General features: G+C 41.1%; 1 protein-coding gene across 1 annotated transcript in view; it reads left to right on the plus strand.

Moving 5' to 3' along the window:
- cntfr (ciliary neurotrophic factor receptor) overlaps nucleotides 1-24,773 on the plus strand; it is a 187,634-nt gene that overhangs the window by 49,581 nt on the left and 113,280 nt on the right. Inside the window, exon 2 of the mRNA XM_079862002.1 lies at nucleotides 15,413-15,494. Within this exon, the coding sequence (XP_079718128.1) occupies nucleotides 15,413-15,494 (82 nt within the window). The remainder of the gene's footprint in view (nucleotides 1-15,412; nucleotides 15,495-24,773) is intronic.

Here is a 24,773-nt window from a genome sequence, read left to right on the forward strand (position 1 = left end):
TTTAAAAATCATTATTCAGAACTAAGTTATTCTGTGAATTGAACATGTTGTACCTTAAGCATCAGTATTTTGCTGTTAATGATATAAGCGATACCTAATCAATGCCCCTTGGATTTCTCTTAGAGAAGGACTAATCCCCACCTCAAACCATCAAAATGCTAATATCCTTTCTGTTTGAAATGCTAGGAGCTTTCGCTCTCTCTAATTTTCCTATTCTGAAAAAGACCTTTCTGAGTAACATGAGAGAGCGAGAGAGATCAATAACTCACTGAAGCTCATTATTTATTATCCTACAGGCTGAAGGCAGCCGAGGAGAGGTGGTGTAAGGATTAGCTAGCATGGCTATCCCTGCCAAACATAGTCAATAGATACACAAAAGTGGCCCCAGAAATAAACTCCATTATCCCGTCCCTATTAGTATGCTATTAGCAATTATAGATTTTGCTGAGTTGCATCCCTCTGGGTTGAATGCAAACATGCCAGGCGCCTTGTCTGAGTTCAGTCATAACATGCGTGGCAGAACGTGATCACAGGAGCAGTCTTAATAAACTCCCTAAAGTCAACAGAGCTTTGTGGCAAAAATATCAATATTAATGATATCACTTTTTTAGTGAGATATGTAGTCATTTCAAATTTGGATTCCCCAGAATGGCCAGAGTCACGTCATGTACTGTTCCATTGCATGAAATGGTTGTTAATAAATGGGCGACTACGCAACCGGCTTGACTTTGAGAGCAATGACAATAAGAGTCAGCGGATCAATAACCTAATTCTAAGTTTTTTAGACAGGCCTTCTTCAATATGTGTGAAATGAAATTGTCAATTGCACTCTGCTGAGCCGGAGCTCAGCTGGAGTGGGCATATTAAGTCAAACACCTGTCACTTGGGGAGGCTTTGTACTCGAAAGAGGAAGGTTATTATGCAGCATGACTGAGTCAAAGGGACAGGAGGACTTTGAGACATGAGCCGGGTCTCTTTTTCCTCAGAGGAAGAACTGTAAGTGTCTATTGAATCAACTTTTAATATTTGCCAGTGACTGACTTTAAGGTTTCTTTGTGCTGAAGTGTTCTTTACTTTCAGAATATGTCTGCACTGTAGCCTCCTCTCTTCCGGAAGCAAGACTGCTCAATAAATGTATATCATGTTTCTGACCCATTGTTCGTTACAGCAACAGTTTCATTGAAGGCAGACTTAGTAGTTCACTCTACTGTAACATCCAACACAGCAAAGAGGTTGCTGATGAATATCTTTGTGTGTTGAGTCAGGAGTTGCCCATCAAGGTGAAAAGACCCACAGCAGTTGCACTCAGTGATGCAAGAGAGTTGTCTGTCTCTGTCAGCACAAATCGATGGACTCTGTCAAAGTGAAAAGTGCACACACACCGATTTCCAGGTTGGTGGTGTAATTGTGTTGAATTAGGAGGATGTTGTTTGTGATCCCTGGACTGTGTGAAATGAAATCTGAAATGAAACTCAAAATGACACCCATAGAAGAAGACATTGTTCAATTACTGTTCACAAAGACCATACACAATGGCTTGAAAAAACAATTTGTTTTTATTTCACTTAAGCAAGCTTTGCCTCTGTTCCAAATGGTGACCTTGGCTCTTTTGGCCCTCATTTGACTCCACACTGGAATGACGTAATGTTACATGGACTGTTGGGTATCACCGTGAAGTCAGGACCAGTGCTATCTTCACAAAAGGGTGCACTGTTGGTGCATCGAATGTGTAACAGAAGCACTGGTAGTCACTCTTTTGAACCGTAAATTGTTAACTGGGACACCCATTTATCTTTATGACCTCTTGGACACAAAGACAAAAACAAAGGCCACAAGATTGCAAGTTTACATCAAGTGCATCATTTTGGTCATGGCCTTTGTCTGAGGCATAATTTGACCAACACTTTTAAATGTTTCACTGAACTTTTATCACTGTTAGTTGAAACAACAAGAGGGACTTTTCATTTGAAAACAAATAGTCCTTTCCTCCATCTTATAAGGCTAAAAAACTTTTCAGAGTGAAGGAAAGTGACCAACCACCTCAGTGGAATATTCTCCCCATGTGTAATTTAGGTATCTGGCAGGGATAGACGATGTGAGCATGGACTGGCTTTAATTGATTGTATGACTAATGAGCACTGAGAGGAGAAGGAAGCTGGGAATAGAATCCTAATCACGCTGTCAGACTGGTGATGAGACGAGCTCCTCGCCAGGGTCCTGCCTTACAGCTCACACAAGGCCCCTGGGCACATTTCCAATGGTTTCAGCTAGCTGTAGGACACCAGCCTCAGGGGTGTGCACATTAAGGTGTGCAAACAGAGAGTTCATCAAAAAGAGTCTAATATATACTTGTACAGATTACACCAGAGTGTCTACACCAGAGTGTCTTCACCAATCTCTGTCTTGGAGGGCCGCTGTCCTGCAGAGTTTAGCTCCAACCCCAATTAAACACACCTGAACCAGCTAATCAAGGTCTCACTAGGCATACTAGAAACTTTCAAACAGGTGTGTTGGAGCTGGTTGGAGCTAAACTCTGCAGGACAGCGGCCCTCCAGGACCGAGATTGGTGAACCCTGGTCTACACGGTCACCTAACATTCTAGCAACAACAATTACTAATTTGTTTTGTGGCACAGTGGTTTTCAACTGATGGTTTGTAGCCCAGGAATAGGATGTAGAGTGGATAGGGTGGCAAGAAAGGTAATGTTTCCAATCAAACTCTACAATATTTATGAGCAAATTTATCTGTCACTTGAGGGAAACTTATCAAAATAGGTAGGGGCCAACATGGACAGGTTATGTGAATGGCCTACATATTTAAAAACCTTGAGCAAACCTACACAAAGTCGAAAAAAATAAAACCCTGACTGCAATTATGCGTTTACTTGCAATAAACGTGGTTTGTGCTGACCCCGATGTTGGGTCACCACTTGACGTCAATGTAAAATTTGGGCTCTGACGCAAAACCAACTGAGAACAACTGATTTAGCTGACACTTTATTTGAAGCTACTTTAGTACACGTATTAGTGACCCTGCCTCTGATGTAACCTTGGGTTACATTTGTCGTTTATGGATGCAGTGGATGGTAATGGAACCGTGCAGGGTTGGATACATCAACCTTTCACTTACCAGCTCACATCTTCAGCCACCCCAGCCTGTGTTGTACAATTGTTTATTGTAATCTTTTTTTTTCCGTAAATTAGACCTATTCTAAAAGGTTCACTCTGTAGTGTATTCTTTCCTTTCTGATCATCTGAAAGAAAGAACTGCATTGCCCCCGAACTGAGCGAGTGGTGAGGTTTCATGGTTGACATTGGCAAGGCCCATGGACATAAATTATCTGAGAAGGACCAAGCCACTGTGGTATTTTGGTTTGAAGAACTCTCCGAAGCAAATAAATCCTTTGTGAATGGGCAGAAAAATGTCCTGGCTTCAGGACTAACCACCTGTCAGTCTCTTGATACTCTCATCTCGTTCTCTTATTTTTTTCTCCTCTTCTCATTGAAGCCCAAGAGATCCTCACATTGTGACTTTTCTACATTTCTTGCTTGGTGTGTCACGCCAGAAGAGCATAGTAAACAGTTGGCTGCAGTTTTGGTAGTTTGTCTGAGGAACAGATGTTGCTTTTGCGCAGTGGTGGCAGAGGCAAACCCCCGGTAGCACCACAGGGCATTTCTGCCGGCAGTTGCCAGCTGGAACCTTTGAACCCGAACTATCTGAATGGCTGACTCTGTCAAACATCTGTTTCCTTCCCAAGCAATGTTATTTTTGCTTATAGACCTTGCAACATTGACAAATTAACCTTTTTCACCTGAGGCCATGGGTGATGTGGTAAGCATAAATACTATCCAATCAGAACAATGATGTGTGATGGAAAGGTGGAGCATTATAATGCATTCTGCTTTTTCATTGGACATTCGTTTGACTGATAATGAACTGTGATCCATGGATCTTCGAAAAGTATTTGGAGATTGAAAGTGCTGCATTTGTCTCTGATTCTGAGGGGAGAAAGAGAGAAACAGAGTGTCCTTATACCATTAGCCCGGACTCTGCATGACAGATGTCCTCTTTAGATCAGTAAACCAATAGAAAAAGGATAATTGCATCACAAGTCACAGATCACTGAGTCACTGTCAAGAGACCTTCTACTGCTCCTGCTAAGCTAAGAGTTTCTAAAGACCAAGACATTTTGGGCCCACAAACATTAGCAGGGGGAATATCTGCAGACCTTTTTCATTCCCAAAAATGAGATCAAAGTTTATGACTTCACTTGATGATATCAAAATTATTTGTATAGTCAGTCCACTCAGTGGCCACCTAGGTACGTTCTAGTTATTTAGGTCCTACTGCTCTAAAGAGTGAGATCTCCAAAGTCCATGTTTCAGTAATATATGTCCAAATCTCCTATACAATGTCCCTTTTTGCTTCTCAGATTTCCTACTGTAATTCACTCCTTAAATTATCTTTGAAGTAAGCCTTAACAGTTGCTCTTTTGTTAATTTGTTAGTTAAATGATGTAAACAACACTATCCTTATCCATAACCTCAGAACCTTATAGAGGGTAAAAGCATCCTGTGTGCATTCCGTTGTAGGGTGTCTGCTTATTTAGTCTCTCTGTAATGTCCCAATTGGCTCGGTGCGGTTAGCACACAGGGTGGCCGGGGTAAGGACCAGGCCCAAAGTAGGAAGGGTCTAACATAAAGAGAGTGCTTTTAGCTCCCACATAGAGCTTGGTTTATGGCTAGCCGAGTCTCACTTCAATAACTCATTTAGAATATGAACTGCATATTTAGTGCAGAGAGGGATTGTGGGTAAATACCAACAGCATGCTGTTTGCAGTGGGGCTTTCTGCTTGCATTTGCACAAGGGCTGGTACATGTCATGCAGATGAGTAATGGCAGAGCAGAATGGTGTAAAATCGCACTAAATAATCTGTATCACAGCCTATAAACCAATTCTGTTGATGGCCTGCGTTTTCACATTGGATAATATAGTCATAAAGCACTTCTTTAAAGACACTGACTGATGAATATTCATTGCATAGGTCCATCTGCACTATTTTATCATAAAATTGTTAAAGGTGCCATATGCGTGATAAACTCTTCGTGCTGCATGCTTTAAAATGCAGCTGTGCCTAATTTGGCATGAGGGACACAATGGGTTCCTAATTAGATTGCAAAAAGAGAGTGCTAAAAAATCTAGTTTAAAACAAATCTGCCAAGTTTTTGGAAATGTGCTCTTTGTATTCATGTTGGTTCCGTATGATTTTGAAAAACATACAATATATCTTAGTTTTCATTTTTATTTATATTTTTCTCAAAACGGTTTTTAAATATATTTTTCAAGATATTTGTTTCTTACAAATATCATTTATACATTTCATTACACTTTTGGGGAGTCACACCACATGACATTTTATAACCTTTCAAATTGACAGGTTATTGACCTTCACACAGAGTTATGAGGTTCATGTGACGGTTTTACCACATGACTTTGGTCATACCATGGACAGAACTTATTAACTCTTTCCCCACCAGCAATTAATTTTTTTTTTTTTTTTTGTTTTTTTTTTTTTTGTTTCCATCCACTGCAAGTGTTATTGACCATTTTCACAAAAATTTCATGGCACCCAGAATATTTTGTTGTATGAATATCTGAATATGCAATATATCAAAAGAAAGAACAGACCCTCTGCTTTTAAACAAACAAACAAACAAAACACTTTTTATTCTAGCTTCATGTATTCTTTTTTTTTATCAACACTTGAATATGGGTAAGTTTCATTAAAAAAAGCAACGTTCTTAGCAAAAAGCATTTTCTCACAAATGGCGGGGAAAGAGTTGATAGTAATAAGCAGTGAGTATTTAAGCTATGAGAAATGTGTTAGTATATGGTCCGTGTAACGCTTCACAATTCAGTTTTCAGACCATACAATGCAAATGCAAAAATGAAAAATTGAAACCAGACATTCTTTTTTGTTTGTTTTCCAGTACATTATCAATGAATATTTGCCTTTTTCTCCCCTTTTTTCAATTTTACTTTTGCTAAATTGTGACTTCAGAAACAAACATTTGAATAAATTAAATCCAACCGATTTTCTATTTTTCGTCTTGTAATTTGTGCCGTGGGCGGTACCATTAGCACGGGGGTGTGGCCGTGGACTAACTTTACTATCATTTCATTGATGTAACTGCTTTATTTACACTGCATGCACTGAGGAGAAGTTTAAAAGACGGAACGCAGGACGACATTTTTCACCCGAAGTGCCATAACTTTTATTATTAGGCTAATAGTCTACGTGTACTAAATTATAAGGCAGTCTCGGACCGGCCATCGGGAGCAGCCGGGAAAAGTGAAATCCCGGTGGCCTGGGTATGATTTGGCATATTGCCCTACCTGTTTGTATTGACCTTATTAATAAAAATACTACCAAGCGAAAATATAGAAAAAAAGCTTCTTCTTTTTGTTAAGTTTTTAGCTCTCGTTTGTAATAGCCTACAATATAGGCTACAATAAAGATGCAGATGTTTTCATTGTTCGTTACCACGGCATCCGCTTGAGCTTCTGTGTGCTTTAGCTCGACCGCTTCTCGTTCCCGTGCCCTTAAATCTAGCATAGTTGTAGAACTCTAGTCTGTTCATTACAATAAGCAGTTCGCCGGGATATGAGCATGAGGCGATATAGGCTATAGCTAACTATCAAGAGCAATTATATTTATTTATTTTCAATAAATAAACAGAAATACCTTGCTACGTTTGGCACATTGCCCAGCTTGTTTTTTATTTATTTATTCGAGCACATTAAATTCGCCATTCGATAATGAATCAGCACTAGACATTAAATATTGTATTAGCCTACCAACGATAGCTAAAAACCTTAAAAAAATGGGGGGGGGTATGCTTATTTCTTTCTATATTTTTGCTTAGTAGGCTGTAATTTTTATCGTTACTCTAGATTCCCGTGAAGGATCTTGAAAAGCGCTGCTGCTCGCGAGCCACCCCCGTTCTGCTGCACTGAAAATGAACTGTCTGGGATCTCGTGGTTGTGGCTGCCAAGGCTACTGTACCATGTAAAATGAACAACAACAAGGATATAGCTATATATTAATAAAATAAAGTAAGAATGAATAGGTAAATACAAACAAGGGCAATGTGCCAAATCATACCCAGGCCACCGGGATTTCACTTTTCCCGGCTGCTCCCGATGGCCGGTCCGAGACTGTCCTTCGATCCAAGATGGCGCCGCGGATGGCTGCCTCGGTGTTGAGCTCTCCAGTTGTTACACTGTTTTTGTTTTTGTTAGTTTGTTTTATGTTTGTCATACGCTATCAGTTATTCCAGGGACGAACTGCTGAACATTCGGCAGCGCACACCAACTGATCACCAACCAGTTTTTGATTCTTCTGGCGTTTTGCGGAACATTGTCGTCGGTTGCGCCGCTGCACTGTGGAAACAGTATAAGACGCGCAGGCGTGGGAAGCGAGCCGGCGCACTCGTTAAGCTCAGGCAGCGCGAATTCAGAACGGCGCTGCCTAGCATCCATCTGGCGAATGTCCGCTCTCTCCCTAACAAAATGGACGAACTACTTCTGCTCTCACGCAAAAACAAGGACTTTACCAACTCTGCTGCTCTGTGTTTCACGGAAACCTGGCTGAACGAAGCCATTCCGGACAGCGCGTTACATCTACCGGACTTTCAGCTGTTCAGAGCGGATCGCGATATGGAGTCAACGGGGAAAACGCGCGGTGGTGGGACATGCTTTTACATCAACAGAAGGTGGTGTACTGATGTAACTGTGTTAAGGAAGATGTGCTGTCCTGATGTGGAAGTGCTTTTCATTAACTGTAAGCCGTTCTACTCGCCGCGGGAGTTTTCCTCGCTCGTTCTCATCAGTGTTTACATTCCACCGCATGCACACGTGAGTACGGCGCTGCAACAGCTGGCTGATCTGATCACAGAAACAGAACAACAACACCCGGACTCTGTTCTTATCATTCTCGGAGACTTTAATCAGGCAAAACTCACACGTGAGCTGCCTAAATTCAAACAGCACATTACATGCCCCACCAGAGACAATAATATTTTGGACCATTGCTACACCACAACAAAGGATGCATATCGCTCCGTCGCCAGAGCAGCTCTAGGACTTTCCGATCACTGCCTGGTTCATCTTCTACCAACTTACAGGCAAAAACTTAAAACTGCTAAGCCAGTAATAAGGACTGTAAAGAGATGGACCAACGACACAGAGCAGGTCTTACAAGCCTGTTTTGAATGCACTGACTGGAGTGTTTTTGAAGCTGCTGCCAGCGATCTGGACGAGCTCACAGAGACTGTAACATCATACATCAGTTTCTGTGAGGATTTATGCATCCCTACCAGGACTTACTTATCATTCAACAATGATAAACCATGGTTCACACCAAAACTCAGACAGCTTCGTCAGGTCAAAGAAGATGCCTACAGGAGTGGGGATAGGATCTTGTTTAATCAGGCCAGGAACACATTGACAAAGGAGATTGAAGTGGCTAAGAAGAGCTATGCCAAAAAGCTGGAAAACCAGTTTTCCTCCAACGACCCTGCATCAGTGTGGAAAGGCCTGAAAGACATTACCAACTACAAGACACCATCCCCCAGCACCGACAGCAACAAGCATCTTGCGAACGAGCTGAATGTCTTTTACTGTAGATTTGAGACCCCCGATCAGACACCCCACACCCGCCCTGACCATCTCTCTACACAGCCATCAACACCTCCAGTCATCCCCCTCCCCTCCCCCCCTGCACTTCAGATCAGTGAGGATAATGTGCGTCAGATCTTCAGGAAACAGAAGAGAAGGAAAGCACCAGGCCCAGACGGTGTTTCACCAGCCTGTCTGAAAACCTGCGCTGACCAGCTGGCCTCTATCTTCTCACTGATCTTCAACAGATCACTGGAGCAGTGCAAAGTCCCTTTCTGCTTTAAACGCTCCACCATCATCCCAATCCCGAAGAAACCAAAGATCACAGGACTCAATGACTACAGACCTGTTGCCTTAACATCTGTGGCCATGAAGTCATTCGAAAGACTGGTGTTAGCATATCTGAAGGACATCACTGGACCCTTGCTGGACCCCCTGCAGTTTGCCTACAGAGCAAACCGGTCTGTGGATGATGTATGAGTATGGGACTGCATTACACCCTGCAACATCTGGACAAACCAGGGACCTATGCAAGGATTCTGTTCGTGGACTTTAGTTCTGCTTTCAACACCATTGTCCCATCACTGCTCCAGACCAAACTGACCCAGCTCTCTGTCCCTAGCTCCGTCTGTCAATGGATCACCAGCTTTCTGACAGACAGACAACAGCTAGTCAGAATGGGCAAAATCACGTCCGACAGCCGCATCATCAGCACCGGTGCTCCACAGGGATGTGTTCTCTCACCACTGCTCTTTTCCCTGTACACAAATGACTGCACCTCTAAAGACCCCTCTGTCAAGCTCCTGAAGTTTGCGGACGACACTACTGTTATCGGACTCATCCGGAACGGTGACGAGTCTGCGTACAGACAGGAGGTGGAGCAGCTGGCTCTTGGTGCAGTTATAACAACCTGGAGCTGAACACGCTCAAAACAGTGGAGATGATCGTGGACTTCAGGAGAAACCCCCCTGCACTCCCTTCACTCACCATCATGGACAGCACTGTGACTGCAGTAGAGTCATTCAGGTTCCTGGGCACCACCATCTCTCAGGATCTGAAGTGGGACACTCACATAGACTCTATTGTGAAGAAAGGCCAACAGAGACTGTACTTCCTGCGTCAGCTGAGGAAATTCAACCTGCCACAGGAACTGCTCGTACAGTTCTACTCAGCTGTCATCCAGTCCATCCTCTGCACTTCCATCACCGTCTGGTTCGGCTCTGCAACCAAAACCGACCTCCGTAGACTACAGCGGATAGTTCGGACTGCTGAGCGAATCACTGGCACTACCCTTCCCACACTCAAAGAACTGTACTCATCCAGAGTGAGTAAAAGGGCTCGCAAAATCACTCTGGACCCGTCACACCCAGCACACTCTCTGTTTGAACTGTTACCGTCTGGTCGACGCTACAGAGCACCGAGCACAAAAACAACCAGACACAGGAAAAGTTTCTTTCCCCAGGCCATCTACCTCATGAACACTTAAATGTTCCCCTACTGTGGAACAAACATGTGCAATACTTCCCTCAGACATTTCATTATAGCACCTTATAACTTTACTTTATATATATTTATAATTTATAATCTTTTATTTTAATTTTTTTATTTATACCTATGTTACTTGTCACTTGTCTTGTCACTTTATATTGTATGTGTACTGGAAGCTACTGTCACCAAGACAAATTCCTTGTATGCGCAAGCATACTTGGCAATAAAGCTCTTTCTGATTCTGATTCTGATTCGGATAATTTAGCACAGACTATTAATAATAAAAATGATGGCACTTCGGGTGAAAAATGTCGTCCCGTGTTCCGTCTTTTAAACTTCTCCTCAAACGTGCATGCAGTGTAAATAAAGCAGTTACATCAATGAAATGATAGTAAAGTTAGTCCACGGCCACACCCCCGTGCTAATGGTACCGCCCACGGCACAAATTACAAGACGAAAAATGGAAAAATAGAACATCGGTTAGATTTCATTTATTCGAATGTTTGTTTCTGAAGTCACAATTTAGCAAAAGTTAAATTGAAAAAGGGGAGAAAAAGGCAAATATCCATTGATAATGTAACTGGAAAAACAAGAAAAATGAATGTCTGGTTTCAATTTTTCATTTGTGCATTTGCATTGTATGGTCTGAAAACTGAATTGTGAAGCGTTACACGGACCGTATATAATTTGTTTTTCTCTCTAAGAGATGAATGATTTTGTCATGATTATGAGACTTCTTTTCAAGAATTTGAAAATATGACTTTTTTCATTTTTGTAGAAAGACAGTTGCATCAAGCTGAAATTGTTTACTTAATGGATTTTTTAAAAATATATAATATAGTAAATACAATAAAAAATTATGACATGTATTTCTAATGTACTTTTTAAATAAACTTGCACTTTTTCCAACTGGTCTATGTGCAGTCCTGATAGCTTCATGTACATTTTCTCTTACATCACCTTAACAAACTTCCCCATTTGCATTTTAAGTGAACACAGGTGCCAGCCCTGTAGCGCTAAAGCACTGATCCAGTATTGATTATTGGTCTTTTTTGATTATTTTTTTATAACACCAGCACAGCTGCTCGAAGATCACAGCTCCACAGGCTTTGACAGGATTGACATTGTATTTGGCATGCAATTCGGGTTGATGTGACGGGTTTAAATGTCAGGGCTATTGGCTGTATGGGTGCATGGCCGTGTGCCATGTGCGCTGTAGCATGGGTGCTAATCTGAGAGATCTGTGATACGACTGGATTGATGGAGGGAATTAGTGTCAGGGGGGGTCTTGGATGCAAGACTTTAATTACAGGATATGACCTCAGAGTTTGTGTGTGTGTCAGTGGGAAGACTAGAGCCTTTGTGGAAAATTGATTGAGATTTTATCTTTGGATGTTCAGAGACATTTAGGGCTGAGCGATATATTGAATATTCATGATATTTTTGTGATAATTTTGCTGGACATATAAAATTCGGCATCATCATGATTATCACAACTATTTAAATGCAAGCTTTTTATTTGGTCATTAAGATTCTTAAAGGCTGTTTCATTAGACTAGTTTCACAATCCTTCTGGTCTTGTGACTATGATTATGACTGAATATGACTATGAACCAAGTTGCTTTAATGGAGTATCAGATTTGAAATGATTTGAAGTAGTAAAAGGGGCATTAAGGTTGGTAAAATCAAACCATTTTCATGAATCATTGTGTAATATAAATTGATGCACATCTAAAAATGTTTGCTTTTTCTTTCTTGTTTCAATAGCAGTAAAAGCCAAATATGCACTATACAAAATATACATAGTTTTTTATTTTTTTTTATTGTGAGGTTATATATATATATATATATATATATATTAAATGTATTATATTTAAACATTATTACAGCACACACCTGGTTCTGAAACTGATTTGCCAGTAGAAAACTTAATTTTGATAAAAAATAAATAAATGAATAACTTCATACATGTAATGGTGAGCTATTTAAGATGAATGCTTTATGTATCATCTTTGCAACTCTAGGGAGACTTCTAGAAAGCATTGATATGCTACTGAAGATTTTCAGAGTTCACTGCCATTGGCACTGCTATTTGTATTCAACATGTAGACTAATCTCCATATCCTTTAGGCCACATTGATTCATATTGGAGAATGCTTTGGCAAGTGGAGATTTTTCTGAAGGAAAGTAAAAAAAAAAAAAAAAAAACAGATAATATAAAATATTTGTGATTTCCCTTCATCTGTCAGCGAAAGGTTTGGTGGGATTTTCCTGGCTGGTTCTATTTTGTGATACTTCATACCTTCTTTGCAAGTATTCAGTTCAGGCTTTCCAATTTAAATGCAAATTTTACAGGACATCACAAGGATCCTGAGATGGGTGCAAAAAAATCATTCAGCACCAACGATAAATTATATATTTTAATTAACCAGTGAGAGAAATGCCTCTATTCAGCAGCAATGGCCATAAATAAAATATGAATAAATAAATAAGACAGGAGATAAAGGCGAGCAAAATGGGTCTCATTGAGCAACATTATTATAAAATCTGCAGAGCCATGGGATGTCATTAAGAGAAGGATCCTGAGCTGTCAGATATCAAATGTATTGTTCATGAGTTTGATGGGCTAAATGCTACTTATGGCCGCCAGAAAAGGAGGAATTCTGAAGAACTGACAGAGAGATACAATTTTAATTTCACTCCTGTCAGTCCTTTTTTTTTTCCCTCGAGTGCTGGAATAAATATGAAGTGTCAGTCAACAGACTAAAGTATTTCTCTGCTTTACTCAAGAATCTCAACGGAATAGAGGAAAGCTTTGGTTTTTAAGCAGTGGTAATTGAAAAAATGTACTGAAAGTACTCAAAATACTAAAAGTCGTTTTTGACATACTTTTAATTTGGGCATACTTACTGTTGAATGTGAAAGGGTCATCAACTGTATTCTGTAATGATATTATTCTATAAGTAGTGCTGGGCAGCAATATTTGAGTAATATCTGGACATATTCTTGATTTCAAAGAGTTTATTGTCATTCGAATGTAAATGATGACCTCATACAATGTTTATGATGAATTTTTGATGAACGACACACAGAGACAAACAAACGCAAAGACGTTATTCAGCGAGGGTGTACAATATTGACTTTAGTCTAAGACATTGATCAAACAAAGAAAATAGTTTGCTATTTTGTCTTCACACTTGTGTATGTGTGTATGTGAACCTTGTGTTTAGTGAGTGACGAATGCTGGGTAAATACAGCATGTTGATAAAAGACACGCTAAGTATGCAGACCCATGAATCAGAACATAATAAGTAGCTGACAAAAAGCAAAATATCCACAATATTAAACACCCCCATCAATAAAGGCAAATATTATAGGCACATCACTCCCACGTACATCTTCGACACCAGCCAAGACGAGCACGTTCTTGCCAGCAAAAACAATCAAGAACTTTTGCTACAAGTGAGCTAGGTTCTCCGCAATTAGCAAGACGGTGTTGTGATTACAATGTTAAATATATAAATAAACTGTGTATGCATTTCCTTTAGCAAGTTAACCATCCTGATAATGGGGTGTGTTATAATTTCCTGTTTAACTTTAATGAATAACTACCATTGGGATCATGGGAGACAATTAAAGTGTACAAAAAACCTTCTGCTTGTATTCCATCCATGGCTTTATGTGTGCATTCATTCAGTTTTTTTTTTATAGTTCTTTTTTTTATTCTTGGTTATGAATATTCCCTGTCTCACTCTGATGAATGCCTCTCTTTGTGCTTGTTTTAACTGTGGGCTCTTTTTAATGTTTTAAATGCTGGTGTGCTTAAGGAGACAAATTGATATCCTGACCCTACAATGTGTTGTCTTTGGTCTGGATTTCAAATGTTTCACTGTGAAGTCTTCCCATAGGAAAGAAAATCACAAAAGGGGTCCTTGTTAATATCTCAATTATTTCTCCTGGACAAAAATGAGATTACATTGAGATGAAGTTTTGTTTAAGTCTCCTGCTTCTCAGATTTTCCCAGTAATCTCACATATGTCGCCTCTGCAGTTTCAGAATTGATCTTAGCAATGCCTCAAACTGATTTTCTAAGATATGAAAGTCTTTCATCAAATACAAATTGGTAATTATTAATTATTTTTGCAATTCCATTTGGTTCTGCTTGTAGTGCATACATTACACACTGTAACTTTAAATGAATCTGGAACTCCATTAAAGTGATTTCAGCAAACTTCCACTATTTTGCTTACTTCAACCACATGCCCTCCAAAGACATACTAGCAGCCGATGTCGTTCAAAAACCCATGAACATTTAAAATGATTGATAGGCCTAGAGTTTTTCTGATTTAAGTTAAAGAAGTGTTCTGTTTTGCTGTTCACAGGATCTAGGGCTGTCACAGAGACAGTTATGATTGATCAGGAGACCTGTTTCAGTGATATTTGTTAGGTAGTAGGAAAATCTTATGTGAGCGAATGTGTTTTTTGTGCCACTGTTGACACTAAATGGAATTGAAGGCTGTTTGTTTAAATGACCCAGCTAAGTCAGCCAGAACAATAGTGGCTCAACCAATGGTCTGATTTTGAAACAAGACTACCTTGTCAGGTCTTGGAGTGACTAGAAATATGTGTGTCAGATAAGGGAGACATTCAGAAAGTGTACATTTAGGGGAAATCCAATAACAGGTTTGGGAAACACTGTCCTGAAATCTGAATTATGAAATAGCAATAATGATCAAACAACATTTCCCCTGGTTTAAAAAAAAAAAGAAAGAAAAGAGTTTGGGTATGGAGGGAGTGAGAAAAGATAGAGAGAGAGAGAAAAAAAGAGAAATAGAAGGCCAGATGAAGAGAGACTAAGGAGGTCTTTATGATGGTCAATCCTGGATCCAAACAGTCTGGCATTGTCTTTCCTTCTTCCTATTTCTCATCTAGGTCTGTCTATCCCACAGCCAGTTGGCCAGAGAGAATATCAGTCCCAGAGGGCATTGATTCCACTGATGAGACGCTATAAAGTAGGGAAGAGAAAGAGAGAGAGAGAGAGAGAGAGAGAGACGGAGATAGAGAGAAGTGGGGCGGGGAATCAGCAGGCAGATACATTGGAAGAAAGAAAACAAGTGAGAGAGTGAGAGAGAGGGGGAGGGAAGGAGGAAACTGTCCTCCTCATGCTGTCTTGGCATCGGTGCCACCCAGTTTCTCTCGGGCAGGCCAGAAGCCTCACGATCTACCTCTGTGTGTGTCTCTGCAGATGGCCAACATTGTGACGTCCTTCTGCTGTGTGGTGCTTGCAGCCGTGGTGGTGGTTTATGCCCAAAGGCGCAGCCAGCAAGGTAAGTCCACATTTTGGATACTTCCTCCATCTGTTGTGGGTCTCCGGTGTCCGTGTTTGGTCAGGAACAAGACAATTTCTTAACAAAATCAGCTACATCTTTTGTAGATTAGGGATCAGTTTGTTCTTTTCTGGTTATGTGTCTTGACTTTCTTTTTACTTGTCACTTTCTTTGCGTCCCTCCTTCAGTCTGTCTGTTGGAGTGGAACAGAGAAGTCACATTGTGAGCAGAGGGTCAGTATCACCTGACTGTGGGGAGGGGTGTGTGTATGTGTGTGTGAATGCTGTTTAACGCATGGCCTGGCTGCTCGGAGACACAGAGGCTAGCCTGTTACTGTGTCAAAAACTAGAGCTCCAGAACAAAGCAATCCTCGGATTGTGTATGAATGTGTCTAAGTTTGGACCAGACATGTTATCTTGCTGACTGTGATGGGTTCTCTCATGCTTGGGTGAATAAGCAACGATGTTGTTTCTGCATTTCAATTTGTGTCATTTTGCAAGACCTTGGGGTTGAAGTGCTACCGAGGCATCCTTGTTTTGTTGGAAGCTACTATAAAGCTATTGTCATTTTTTTCAGTTATTACTCAAGCTGGAATATTATGCCGTTTCCTAACCAGGTGCAACTCAAGTTTCCATCAACAAGTAATTTGTCTGTCCGCAGAGAAGGCCAAAATGCTTTGCAACGCCACACAAGCTCAGCCAATCAGAACATATTTCATGGACCTAGCACACTAGAGAAAACTAAGGGTTTGATGGAAAGGAATGCGTATAATACATTTAAGGGGTTTGGAAAAAGTGACACAGTTTGAAACGAAGAAGGAAGAGCTAATTGGATTAACTGCCTACACCAGAGTGCGTTGCAGCAAAAGTGTTTCTCAACTTTTGGTCACATGAAATAGAATCATTTTGCTAGACTCTTTGAGTTCCCTATCAGTCAGTCACGTTCAACGTTACGTCAGACGTGATCTGACAAATTGGGATCTCGTCTGAGAGCCAAATCACCTTCGAGTGTAAACTGAACGAGCCAATGCACATTGACGTGCGAGATTTGCATCTCACACTTCGACCCTCATGCTGAATCAGATTCCGAGTTGACAGCCATGCTTTCCTGGGCTGCTGTGCGCTCGATTTCGATCTGAGCTTTCGTTGCTGGTGTCTGGGGGCGCAGCATGATGTGTAAATTGCCTTGCCCCGCACCCCTTGCCTTTCTTGCCGGATGTGCATGAAGAAATTTGGCAGTATGGAAGCATATTGGGGCCAATATGGAACGCCAAAGCTGCCAACATCTGCATAAAAAGTTTTTTCCTCTTTCGCTACCCTTGATGGTGGGGTGGTCAGGGGGTTCGTGGTGATTCCCCAGGTGGAGTGTGCAGTTGCAGTGCCGCAGAGTGCTGCCACCTGGTGGGGTCATCCGCAAACCCTTCCAGAACCTGTGAGAGAACAGTAGCTCTGGGGCTGCTGGGGCTTACAGTGCTGCTGGACAGACCGCCTCTGCTCTGCATGCGATGGCCACCCTGCAACTCTACGAGGCCAGAGCACTTATAATGTACGAGGGTAGTTCTGAGCCGAGGTTGATGCAGGAACTGCCCACAGTGACTGACCATGATGAAAGTCACAGTGCAGGTCCTCGGCCAGACGATGTCCACCTTGGTGGTCCAGAAGCACCCCCTGGCTAAAACTTGCAGAGGTGCGTGATGTGTTCAAAATGCGCTCTCAATGCCCATCTCATAAGGTTGCCTTTTCGGCTATACTGTCTATGACTGTGCCCAGCAGTTCTCCGCAGTTCAGAAGCAGGCTAAGGCAACCAAGAGCTTGCCACGTGCTACCAGATCAGTCGTGGGCTACTCGTTGCACAAGGGCATCGGCCCTCTGCAGCAAAAAACAAAACAAAAAAACTACTGCTCTACTGTGATGTCGAGCCTTCCGCAGGAAGACAATGCCACCCATCTCAGCCGCCGTTATATCCTCCAAGCGGTGAAACACCACCCCGGAGATGGACGGAGCTGATCTTCCCCAGAGGAAGGCCGGATGGAGAATCTTTTGAGTTAAATTTTTGTTCGGCACGGTACCCAAAGTCTTCTACCTCTGGGTCTCAAGATGGTGTGGATGGCAGTGTGCGACACTATGTCTTGCCACTCTCATCTCCCTCTCCTATCGCCAGCGGGCAGCAGTGTGCGGTTCGAGGACGCTATGCCTTCTCACGCACCTCCTGCCCAACCGTGGAAAAAAACTTTCATGTCTTGATTCTCCCTTGACAAAGACCGCTCATGCACTTTGCGTTTGAGGGTCTGGTATACAAGGTCCTCCCCTTTGGGCACCTCAGCCAGCTGGGGCTTCAGGTCAACTGGGAAAAGAGAAAACTCTCCCCCGTGCAGAGTATCTCTTTTCTCGGTATGGAGCTGGACTCAGTCAGCCTGACAGCACACAGAGGAACGTGTTTGCTCTGTGTTGAACTGCTTGAATTCACTCAAGAGCAGGACAGCGGCCCCACTGCAACTATTTCAGAGGCTCATTGGGCATATGACATCCGCAGCCGCAGTAACGATGCTCGAATTGCTTCATATGAGGCCGCTGCAGCACTTGCTTCATGGCCGAGTCCCGAGATGTGCGTGGCACACAGCCTGTGGTCGGACCCTATTTTTCTACAGGCAGGAGTTCCCCTAGAACAAGTGTCCAGGCATGGTGTTGTCTACATGGATGCCTCCACCACTTGCTGGGGTGCCACTTACAATGGGCATGCAGTTTCGGGGGTTTGGACGGGACCCCAACTGCATTGGCACATCAACTGCCTCGAGTTGCTAGCAGTACGGCTTGCGCTGGGCCGCTTCAAATCGCCGCTACTAGGTAAGCATGTAATGGTCCGAACGGACAGCACTGCGGCCACTGCTTACATCAATCATCAAGTGTTTCTTCCTCCTAGGCGCTGTCGCACGGCGCCTCGCTGACAGATATATGTAGAGCTGCGGGCTAGGCAACATCCAACACTTTTGCCATATTTTACAGTCTTTGTCTAGAGCCAGTGTTCTACCATGTACTCTCCCCAAGTGGCCAGAGAACGCTGGGGACCCGCTCGTTGTCGCGCTTGCTGCGCCATTCCCCTCCTATGGACCAGATATGTGCGCTTATCTTGCTCATCAGTAAAGTTCCCCAGCTGGCGAACCCTGTTGAGTTCTTTCACAACCCTTGGCAGTCAGACATGACGGAGCATCCGACGCCAGGCAACACTCGTAAGGAGCAACGCTCGTAAGTACGCCCAATGGTTGACCCCTGTGCTAGGCACCATATGTTGTGATCCCTACGGTGAACCTATATTTATATTCTTCCATGGTACGGCTCCCCTGTTGGCAAGCCCATGGCTTTCCCTTGGCAGAGTCCGCTCTGCCGTTCCTGCCGGTGTTGACTCCCCCCCCCTAACTAGGCTGGAGCTACCTCAGAGAAATTCCATATGTTGCACTGCCCTAATGGCCAGTCCATATGTGTAATTTCCACATGATACCTCCCTACAGGCAGGATGTGGGTTCTATAGCGTCTCTTTCCACCTGGAAAAGTCACGCTTTCCTAGTGTTATCCAATAATCTCACCATATGGGTCATGCGGAACAGCAGTGATCGGCTTTCTCGGTGCAAAGCCCTGTCCCATCTTCCACCCCAGTAGGTGCGGGGGGATCAGGTGGCTTATGCGGAGCACTGGAAGAAGCAGAAATAGTATTAATTCCCAATTTGTCAGATCACGTCTGATGTAACGTTGAACGTGACTGACTGATAGGGATCATCTCGGTTATGTTTGTACAATTCACGCAGTTACGATTACTGTACCACCGCTGAGCGGCCAGGTCAGGTTTGAGCACCCCTGATGTAGAATCTCAGCATCAAATTGTTCCTCATTTGTACTATATAATGTACTTCAAGTCACTTATAATAAAAGTGGTTGCTAAATGACTACTTACTAAAAAAGGAATCCTGACCCTATGCCAGTCAAAACTGCAGATGTAGCTTCAGTTGGGAACATGGTTTGAGAGTGATAAGGCATCTTCTTGGATGTCTAATGCTGTTGTCATCCCCCCACACCCCTGCGGTGGCCCACGTTTTGTTGAAGCGAGTCTCTCACTAAAGCTGATTACATCGCTATAATGCCTAGTCATTGGCATGTGTTTCTTTGGCAGGCTTGTAGCACTGATACGATGATGTCATAGTGGGATGACATCACCACGTCATCCATCAGCAGTGCTGCTTATCTGTTGCCACACTTGTTCTGATTGGTCAGCTGATCATGTTTAATCTAGACAGCAGTCATCACAAACACAAACCAAGTAATGCCATCTAAGCCTTTTGCGTACACATACACACACACACACACACACACACACACACACACACACACACACACGCAAAAGTGAATGCCAGTACACAAAGAGACTTGAGTACAGATGGACAAAAAAAAAAAAAAAAAAAATGCAGAATCAAGAACAGTTTCATTACAATACACAAATATAGAGAAATGTGTGTTAATGTGATAATTAACTTTCTATTCACACGGTCACACAAGATTTGTGTTTAATGCATCATTAGTGTAGGTATAATTATTGTTGATATCTTTCAAAATTAACCATGACAAATGCAAAGAGTTTGTGACTTAATTAAAATGTTTCTTATTGACTAATTATAACTAAACTGGATTTGACATCTTGGAAAGTCTTTATCAGAATTCTGCAATTCATTTAATATTCATAGATTTAATATCATGCCACTTTTTCTCAGCAGTTTTTCTGTCTGCAGTCTCTGTGTTCGGGCAAAGCATTATACTGCCCCATATGTCTGTTCTTGTGACAAACTGTCAAAGCACCCTAATTCAGTTGCAGGTGGATATTCTTCTCATGACAGTGCAAATGTGAGTAATTGCATTAGAGTTTTGTAAACCTTCCAAGTTTGGTTAGTAAGCAGGGTCTGTTGCAAACCATAAGTCTTGACGTTGAAGACCAAACAATATTCCTAACAGAGATTTCAAACCCTGATTTTGTGCATCAACATCCTTTGTTAGTCCATGAACAACATTCCAGGCTAACAAACATAGTTGTAACCCCATTTCCAAACAATAACTACCTAACCTAAAAGCAGATTGAAATGATTGGGTAACTAAGGCATGTACAAGGATAGCAGTGCTGTTTGTTGTCAAAGACGGTCTATGTTTCGCAAATGAAAATATGCAGCATGATTAATATTATTAATGTGAGCTTCAAGGGTGTTATCAAGGACAACACCCATACTTTTAACCTGCATGGATGGCAAAACTATGGAATGGTCAATAGTGAGAGAGAAGCTATCAGATTTTGCCAGAGTAGATTGTGTACCTACCAAGATAATTTCAGTTTTATTACTATTGAGTTTAAGGAAATTTTATGACAACCAGATTTTAATTTCAGTTAAGCAGCTGCACAGAGAAAGTGGAGGAAAAGCAGAAGTAGGCATGGAAACAGGGGTAAAGCTGGGGATTGTCAGCATAGCAGTGGAAATGAATACGGTACGTCCTAAAAATATGTCCAAGGGGCAGTAAATAAATAATAAATAAAATATGGCCTAAGACTGAGCCTTGGGGAACACCAGTGTTAACTTGTGATGACTTAGATCTGAAGTTGTACAAACTCAGTGCGACCAGAAATATACAATTTAAACCAAGACAGGCAGGCTCCCATTACTCCAAGGGAGACCAGTCTGTCTAGGAGGATGATTGTATCAAAGGCCACACTCAGATCGAGCAAAATAGGTAAAGTCAGCTGACCAGAAGCCACTGCCATAAGAAGATCGTTAGTAACTTTGACAAGTGAGGTTTCTGTGCTATGAAGTGGACAAGTGAATTAACAAATGTTTTTAATAATTTTTGTTTTCGTTTTAGTTAACTTTTAGTTAACTATAATAACCCTGCAGACAGCCAAAGTAAACTTTTGACTTTCTGCACTCTTCTTGTACGTCATGCAGTCCAGACCAAAATTTAATTTATTTTGAAAATAGATTCATATTATAATGAGTTTGCACATACTGTACTAACACTGGAAAGATCCGTGATGTATTATTTTTATTTTAAAGTGTTTTGTCATTAATTCTTTGATCATTCTGTTTACATGGAGGGGGTGGGGCTTATCATGAGTGAGCAATTCGCACCAGGAATCAGAGTGATTTAAGAAATTTTAAGCGAGAACTCACTCTTAACTCTCAAACAAATTAAACAGTGTTTTGGTTAACAATTTATAATAAAGGTACATGAATAATCATGTACAAATACCTGAATTAACTTAACCTGAATTAAGTTACACTTAACACACACTTAACAGGAATAGGTTTTTATTTTATTTGGACATGTAAACTGATGAAACAACAACAAATGTGGTGTCAATGCACATTTGCAGAGAACAGTGGTAAGATTTTATCTAAATGGTATGTTTAATGGAATGTGAAGTAATTGAAAATTGTTTTAATTTGAAAATGAAAGATTTTGGAATGGTTATTTTAAGAAATTGGCTTGGCATGCACATGATAAAATGAAATAGATTTTTTTCTTAATCTGACACCTTTGATTTCCAATTCCTTGTAACTGATTAATAAAGGACTGTCTTCGTTAAATACACATTTTAACAGAAGTACTGTATAAATAAAGGGTAGAAGTGTAGCAGTATCCTTTTGAGCTGAAATAATAGACCAAGTCTAGGGATATTTTTAAGCTAGAACTAAGAATACTACCCAGCCCCATCCTTCCATCAGAAAAGACAGACAAAGCCTTGTTTTATGTCATCAGTCAGTGAGATTGAGTCAAGACAAGCCCATCTCTAACAATTTAATTATTCATGAGACCCTAAGTGAGAATGAGAGCAAATATATTTCTGAACATCCATTGTCCTGGTCAGTTCCAATCTGGCTCAGCGTGGAGAGGTTGTTGAATTCAATCAATCACTTGTTTGTCTCTAGTGGCCTAAAGGGCCTCATAATACACAAGTACCCTGTTTGATGATGGCATCTTGATCAAGTATAGCAATGTGGAATGAATAATGTTGGTGAATGATGTGTCTCATGCGCAGACGTGCTGGATTATAATGGCAAATGGACAGCTTTCAGATATTAGCATTTCGACATGCGTGATTTCAAAACCGGGATTAAGACTTTGCCTTTAGTTGGTAAGCTGTGACTGGATCAGACATTTCTCTGCTGGCGTTCTTTGGTAATGGACAAATAATGTTGAAGCCGTCTACTAGCTATCTCCCCTAAATAGAAAAAAAGCAGCATCCCTTTGGAGTACAAGTGTGAATTTTATCAACAACTCCAAGTTTGGCTGTGTTAGAGGTGGTGAGAATATGTGCGTATTGCCTCCCTAGAGAATTTGCATGGATTTTGTGGCACAATTGCACATTAATGTTTACTTCAAGAGCGGTGACGTTAAAGCTAGAAAGTGTGAACTGTCTCTCATGCTCATACCTTGAATCAGCAGGGGGTGAAGAGAGAATGAAAGCGAATGCAGAGGCGATTTTCAAGGACGTCCTCGTTCGCAAAAAGAGCGTGTGAAAGAAGTCAGGTGCATGAACTTCTCACACTGTCAACACCCTTCAAAATACATATCTCTTTTACTACCATTTTCAATGTGCTCTAGCTCCGCTTCAAGGATTTATACTAAACACTGCTTACATTGGGTGTTAAATGATAAAGCCTTATTCAGGAAAACCAGTTTCAGCCTTACCATGTGCTTGCTGAACTGTTTACCTTCAAAGATGTGCAAAAATAAACGTCTCACTACAGTGTATAAATCATTCAAACTCTCCACTGTCAATAAAGAACCTTTTCCTGCATCAATCAATGCTCAAGATGTTCTCCTTGGAAATCCCAACACCGAAAGCATAAAATTGGCATGGCTACACACAGCGCTGAGGAAACAGCTGTTTTGTGTGAAGCTACAGATGTAGGCCGTGTACTTCCCTTCCGTAGTTGCACTGTTATCCTCTTTTAATTAAACTGTGGAAATGAGACAACAAAGGAGAATCTTATGAGTCCTGTCAAGGACATGTGTGCGGCATATTTCACCCTAATATCACAAGAAATAAACAAGATGATGCTGTGTTAAAAGAAACATGTAGAGTATGTATGAAGTATGTTTTAATAATTGTATTTGTTTGTGTGTTTGTTTGTTTGGTTTTTAGTTGTGAAATATTACAGACATTATTCTTTATATTCTGAATGAATCTCACAAAAACATGTTCCTTAAGGGGAGACTAGAAAATAACTAATGGATATCAGCATGAAACTTCCCCAGTTGATTACTGACATTAAGACAAATATCTTTTGTATTACAAGTTTTTAGAATGTTTATGTTTAAATCTGCAAATTAGGTATTATCTCATTAAAAATGCGCTAATTTACATATATTTCCAGAAGAGAAATCTGAACATTGGATAAAGCTAGATTCAAAATTATTGTTTCATTTTGTTGACATATTAGAGTCAAAGGATTTGGATATCTCTTTTTATCACTCCATTAATCAGAAAAGACTGTCAACAGCCAAAAAAAATCCAGTTTTGCCTCGTTTTTAGGTATAAAATGTTGTATAAATCAGAATCTGAATGATATATGAACAAACACCTCTGTAAAAACCTTAAGAATATAGATAGGAATACATATGGAAAGTTTGGTTTATGTCAGTGCTGCTGAAGTGGAGATTTCTGGCTCAGAGTATGAGAAAGAAAAAAAAAAACATTTTAAAATGGCCTTTAAAGATTTGTATTGTAAAAAATCATACTTTTTTAGTGGAAACAACTATTTACAGACAAAATATTTTATCAAATCATTAGCAATCAACAATACAAACAACCTAAAACACATCAAAACTTATATAACAGCATTTATGGCCTTCAACTGAACAGAACCCTAGTGAAAAAGTCAAAAACACTCTCTGGAAACGTCAGAGGACGTCACGTGATGCATCTGAACGAATCACGTTGTCAGAAATTGACATCAGCCAATGAGATTTCGCTTTTAGAGTTAAATGCCCCATTGTACTTTCACGATTGGTTGCTGATAAAAAGGAAATGACCATATTTGGATCTGACAGCATTGTACAGGAGAGAGAGAGCTTTCCAACGGTATATGTGATGACAGTGTGCAGACAGCGATCGCGGAGCAGCGGGATGATTTAGAACGCTAACTTTTGTTGAATTTAGGAGAAATCTACAGATGCAAATAGACAAAGTGTAGTAAAATAAAGACCTAATGTGTATTTCTGACTTTTTTTTCACCACAAGTCTGAA

The sequence above is a fragment of the Squalius cephalus genome, assembly GCF_949319135.1.
Source record: "Squalius cephalus genome assembly, chromosome: 24".
Taxonomy (NCBI): Eukaryota; Metazoa; Chordata; class Actinopteri; order Cypriniformes; family Leuciscidae; genus Squalius; species Squalius cephalus.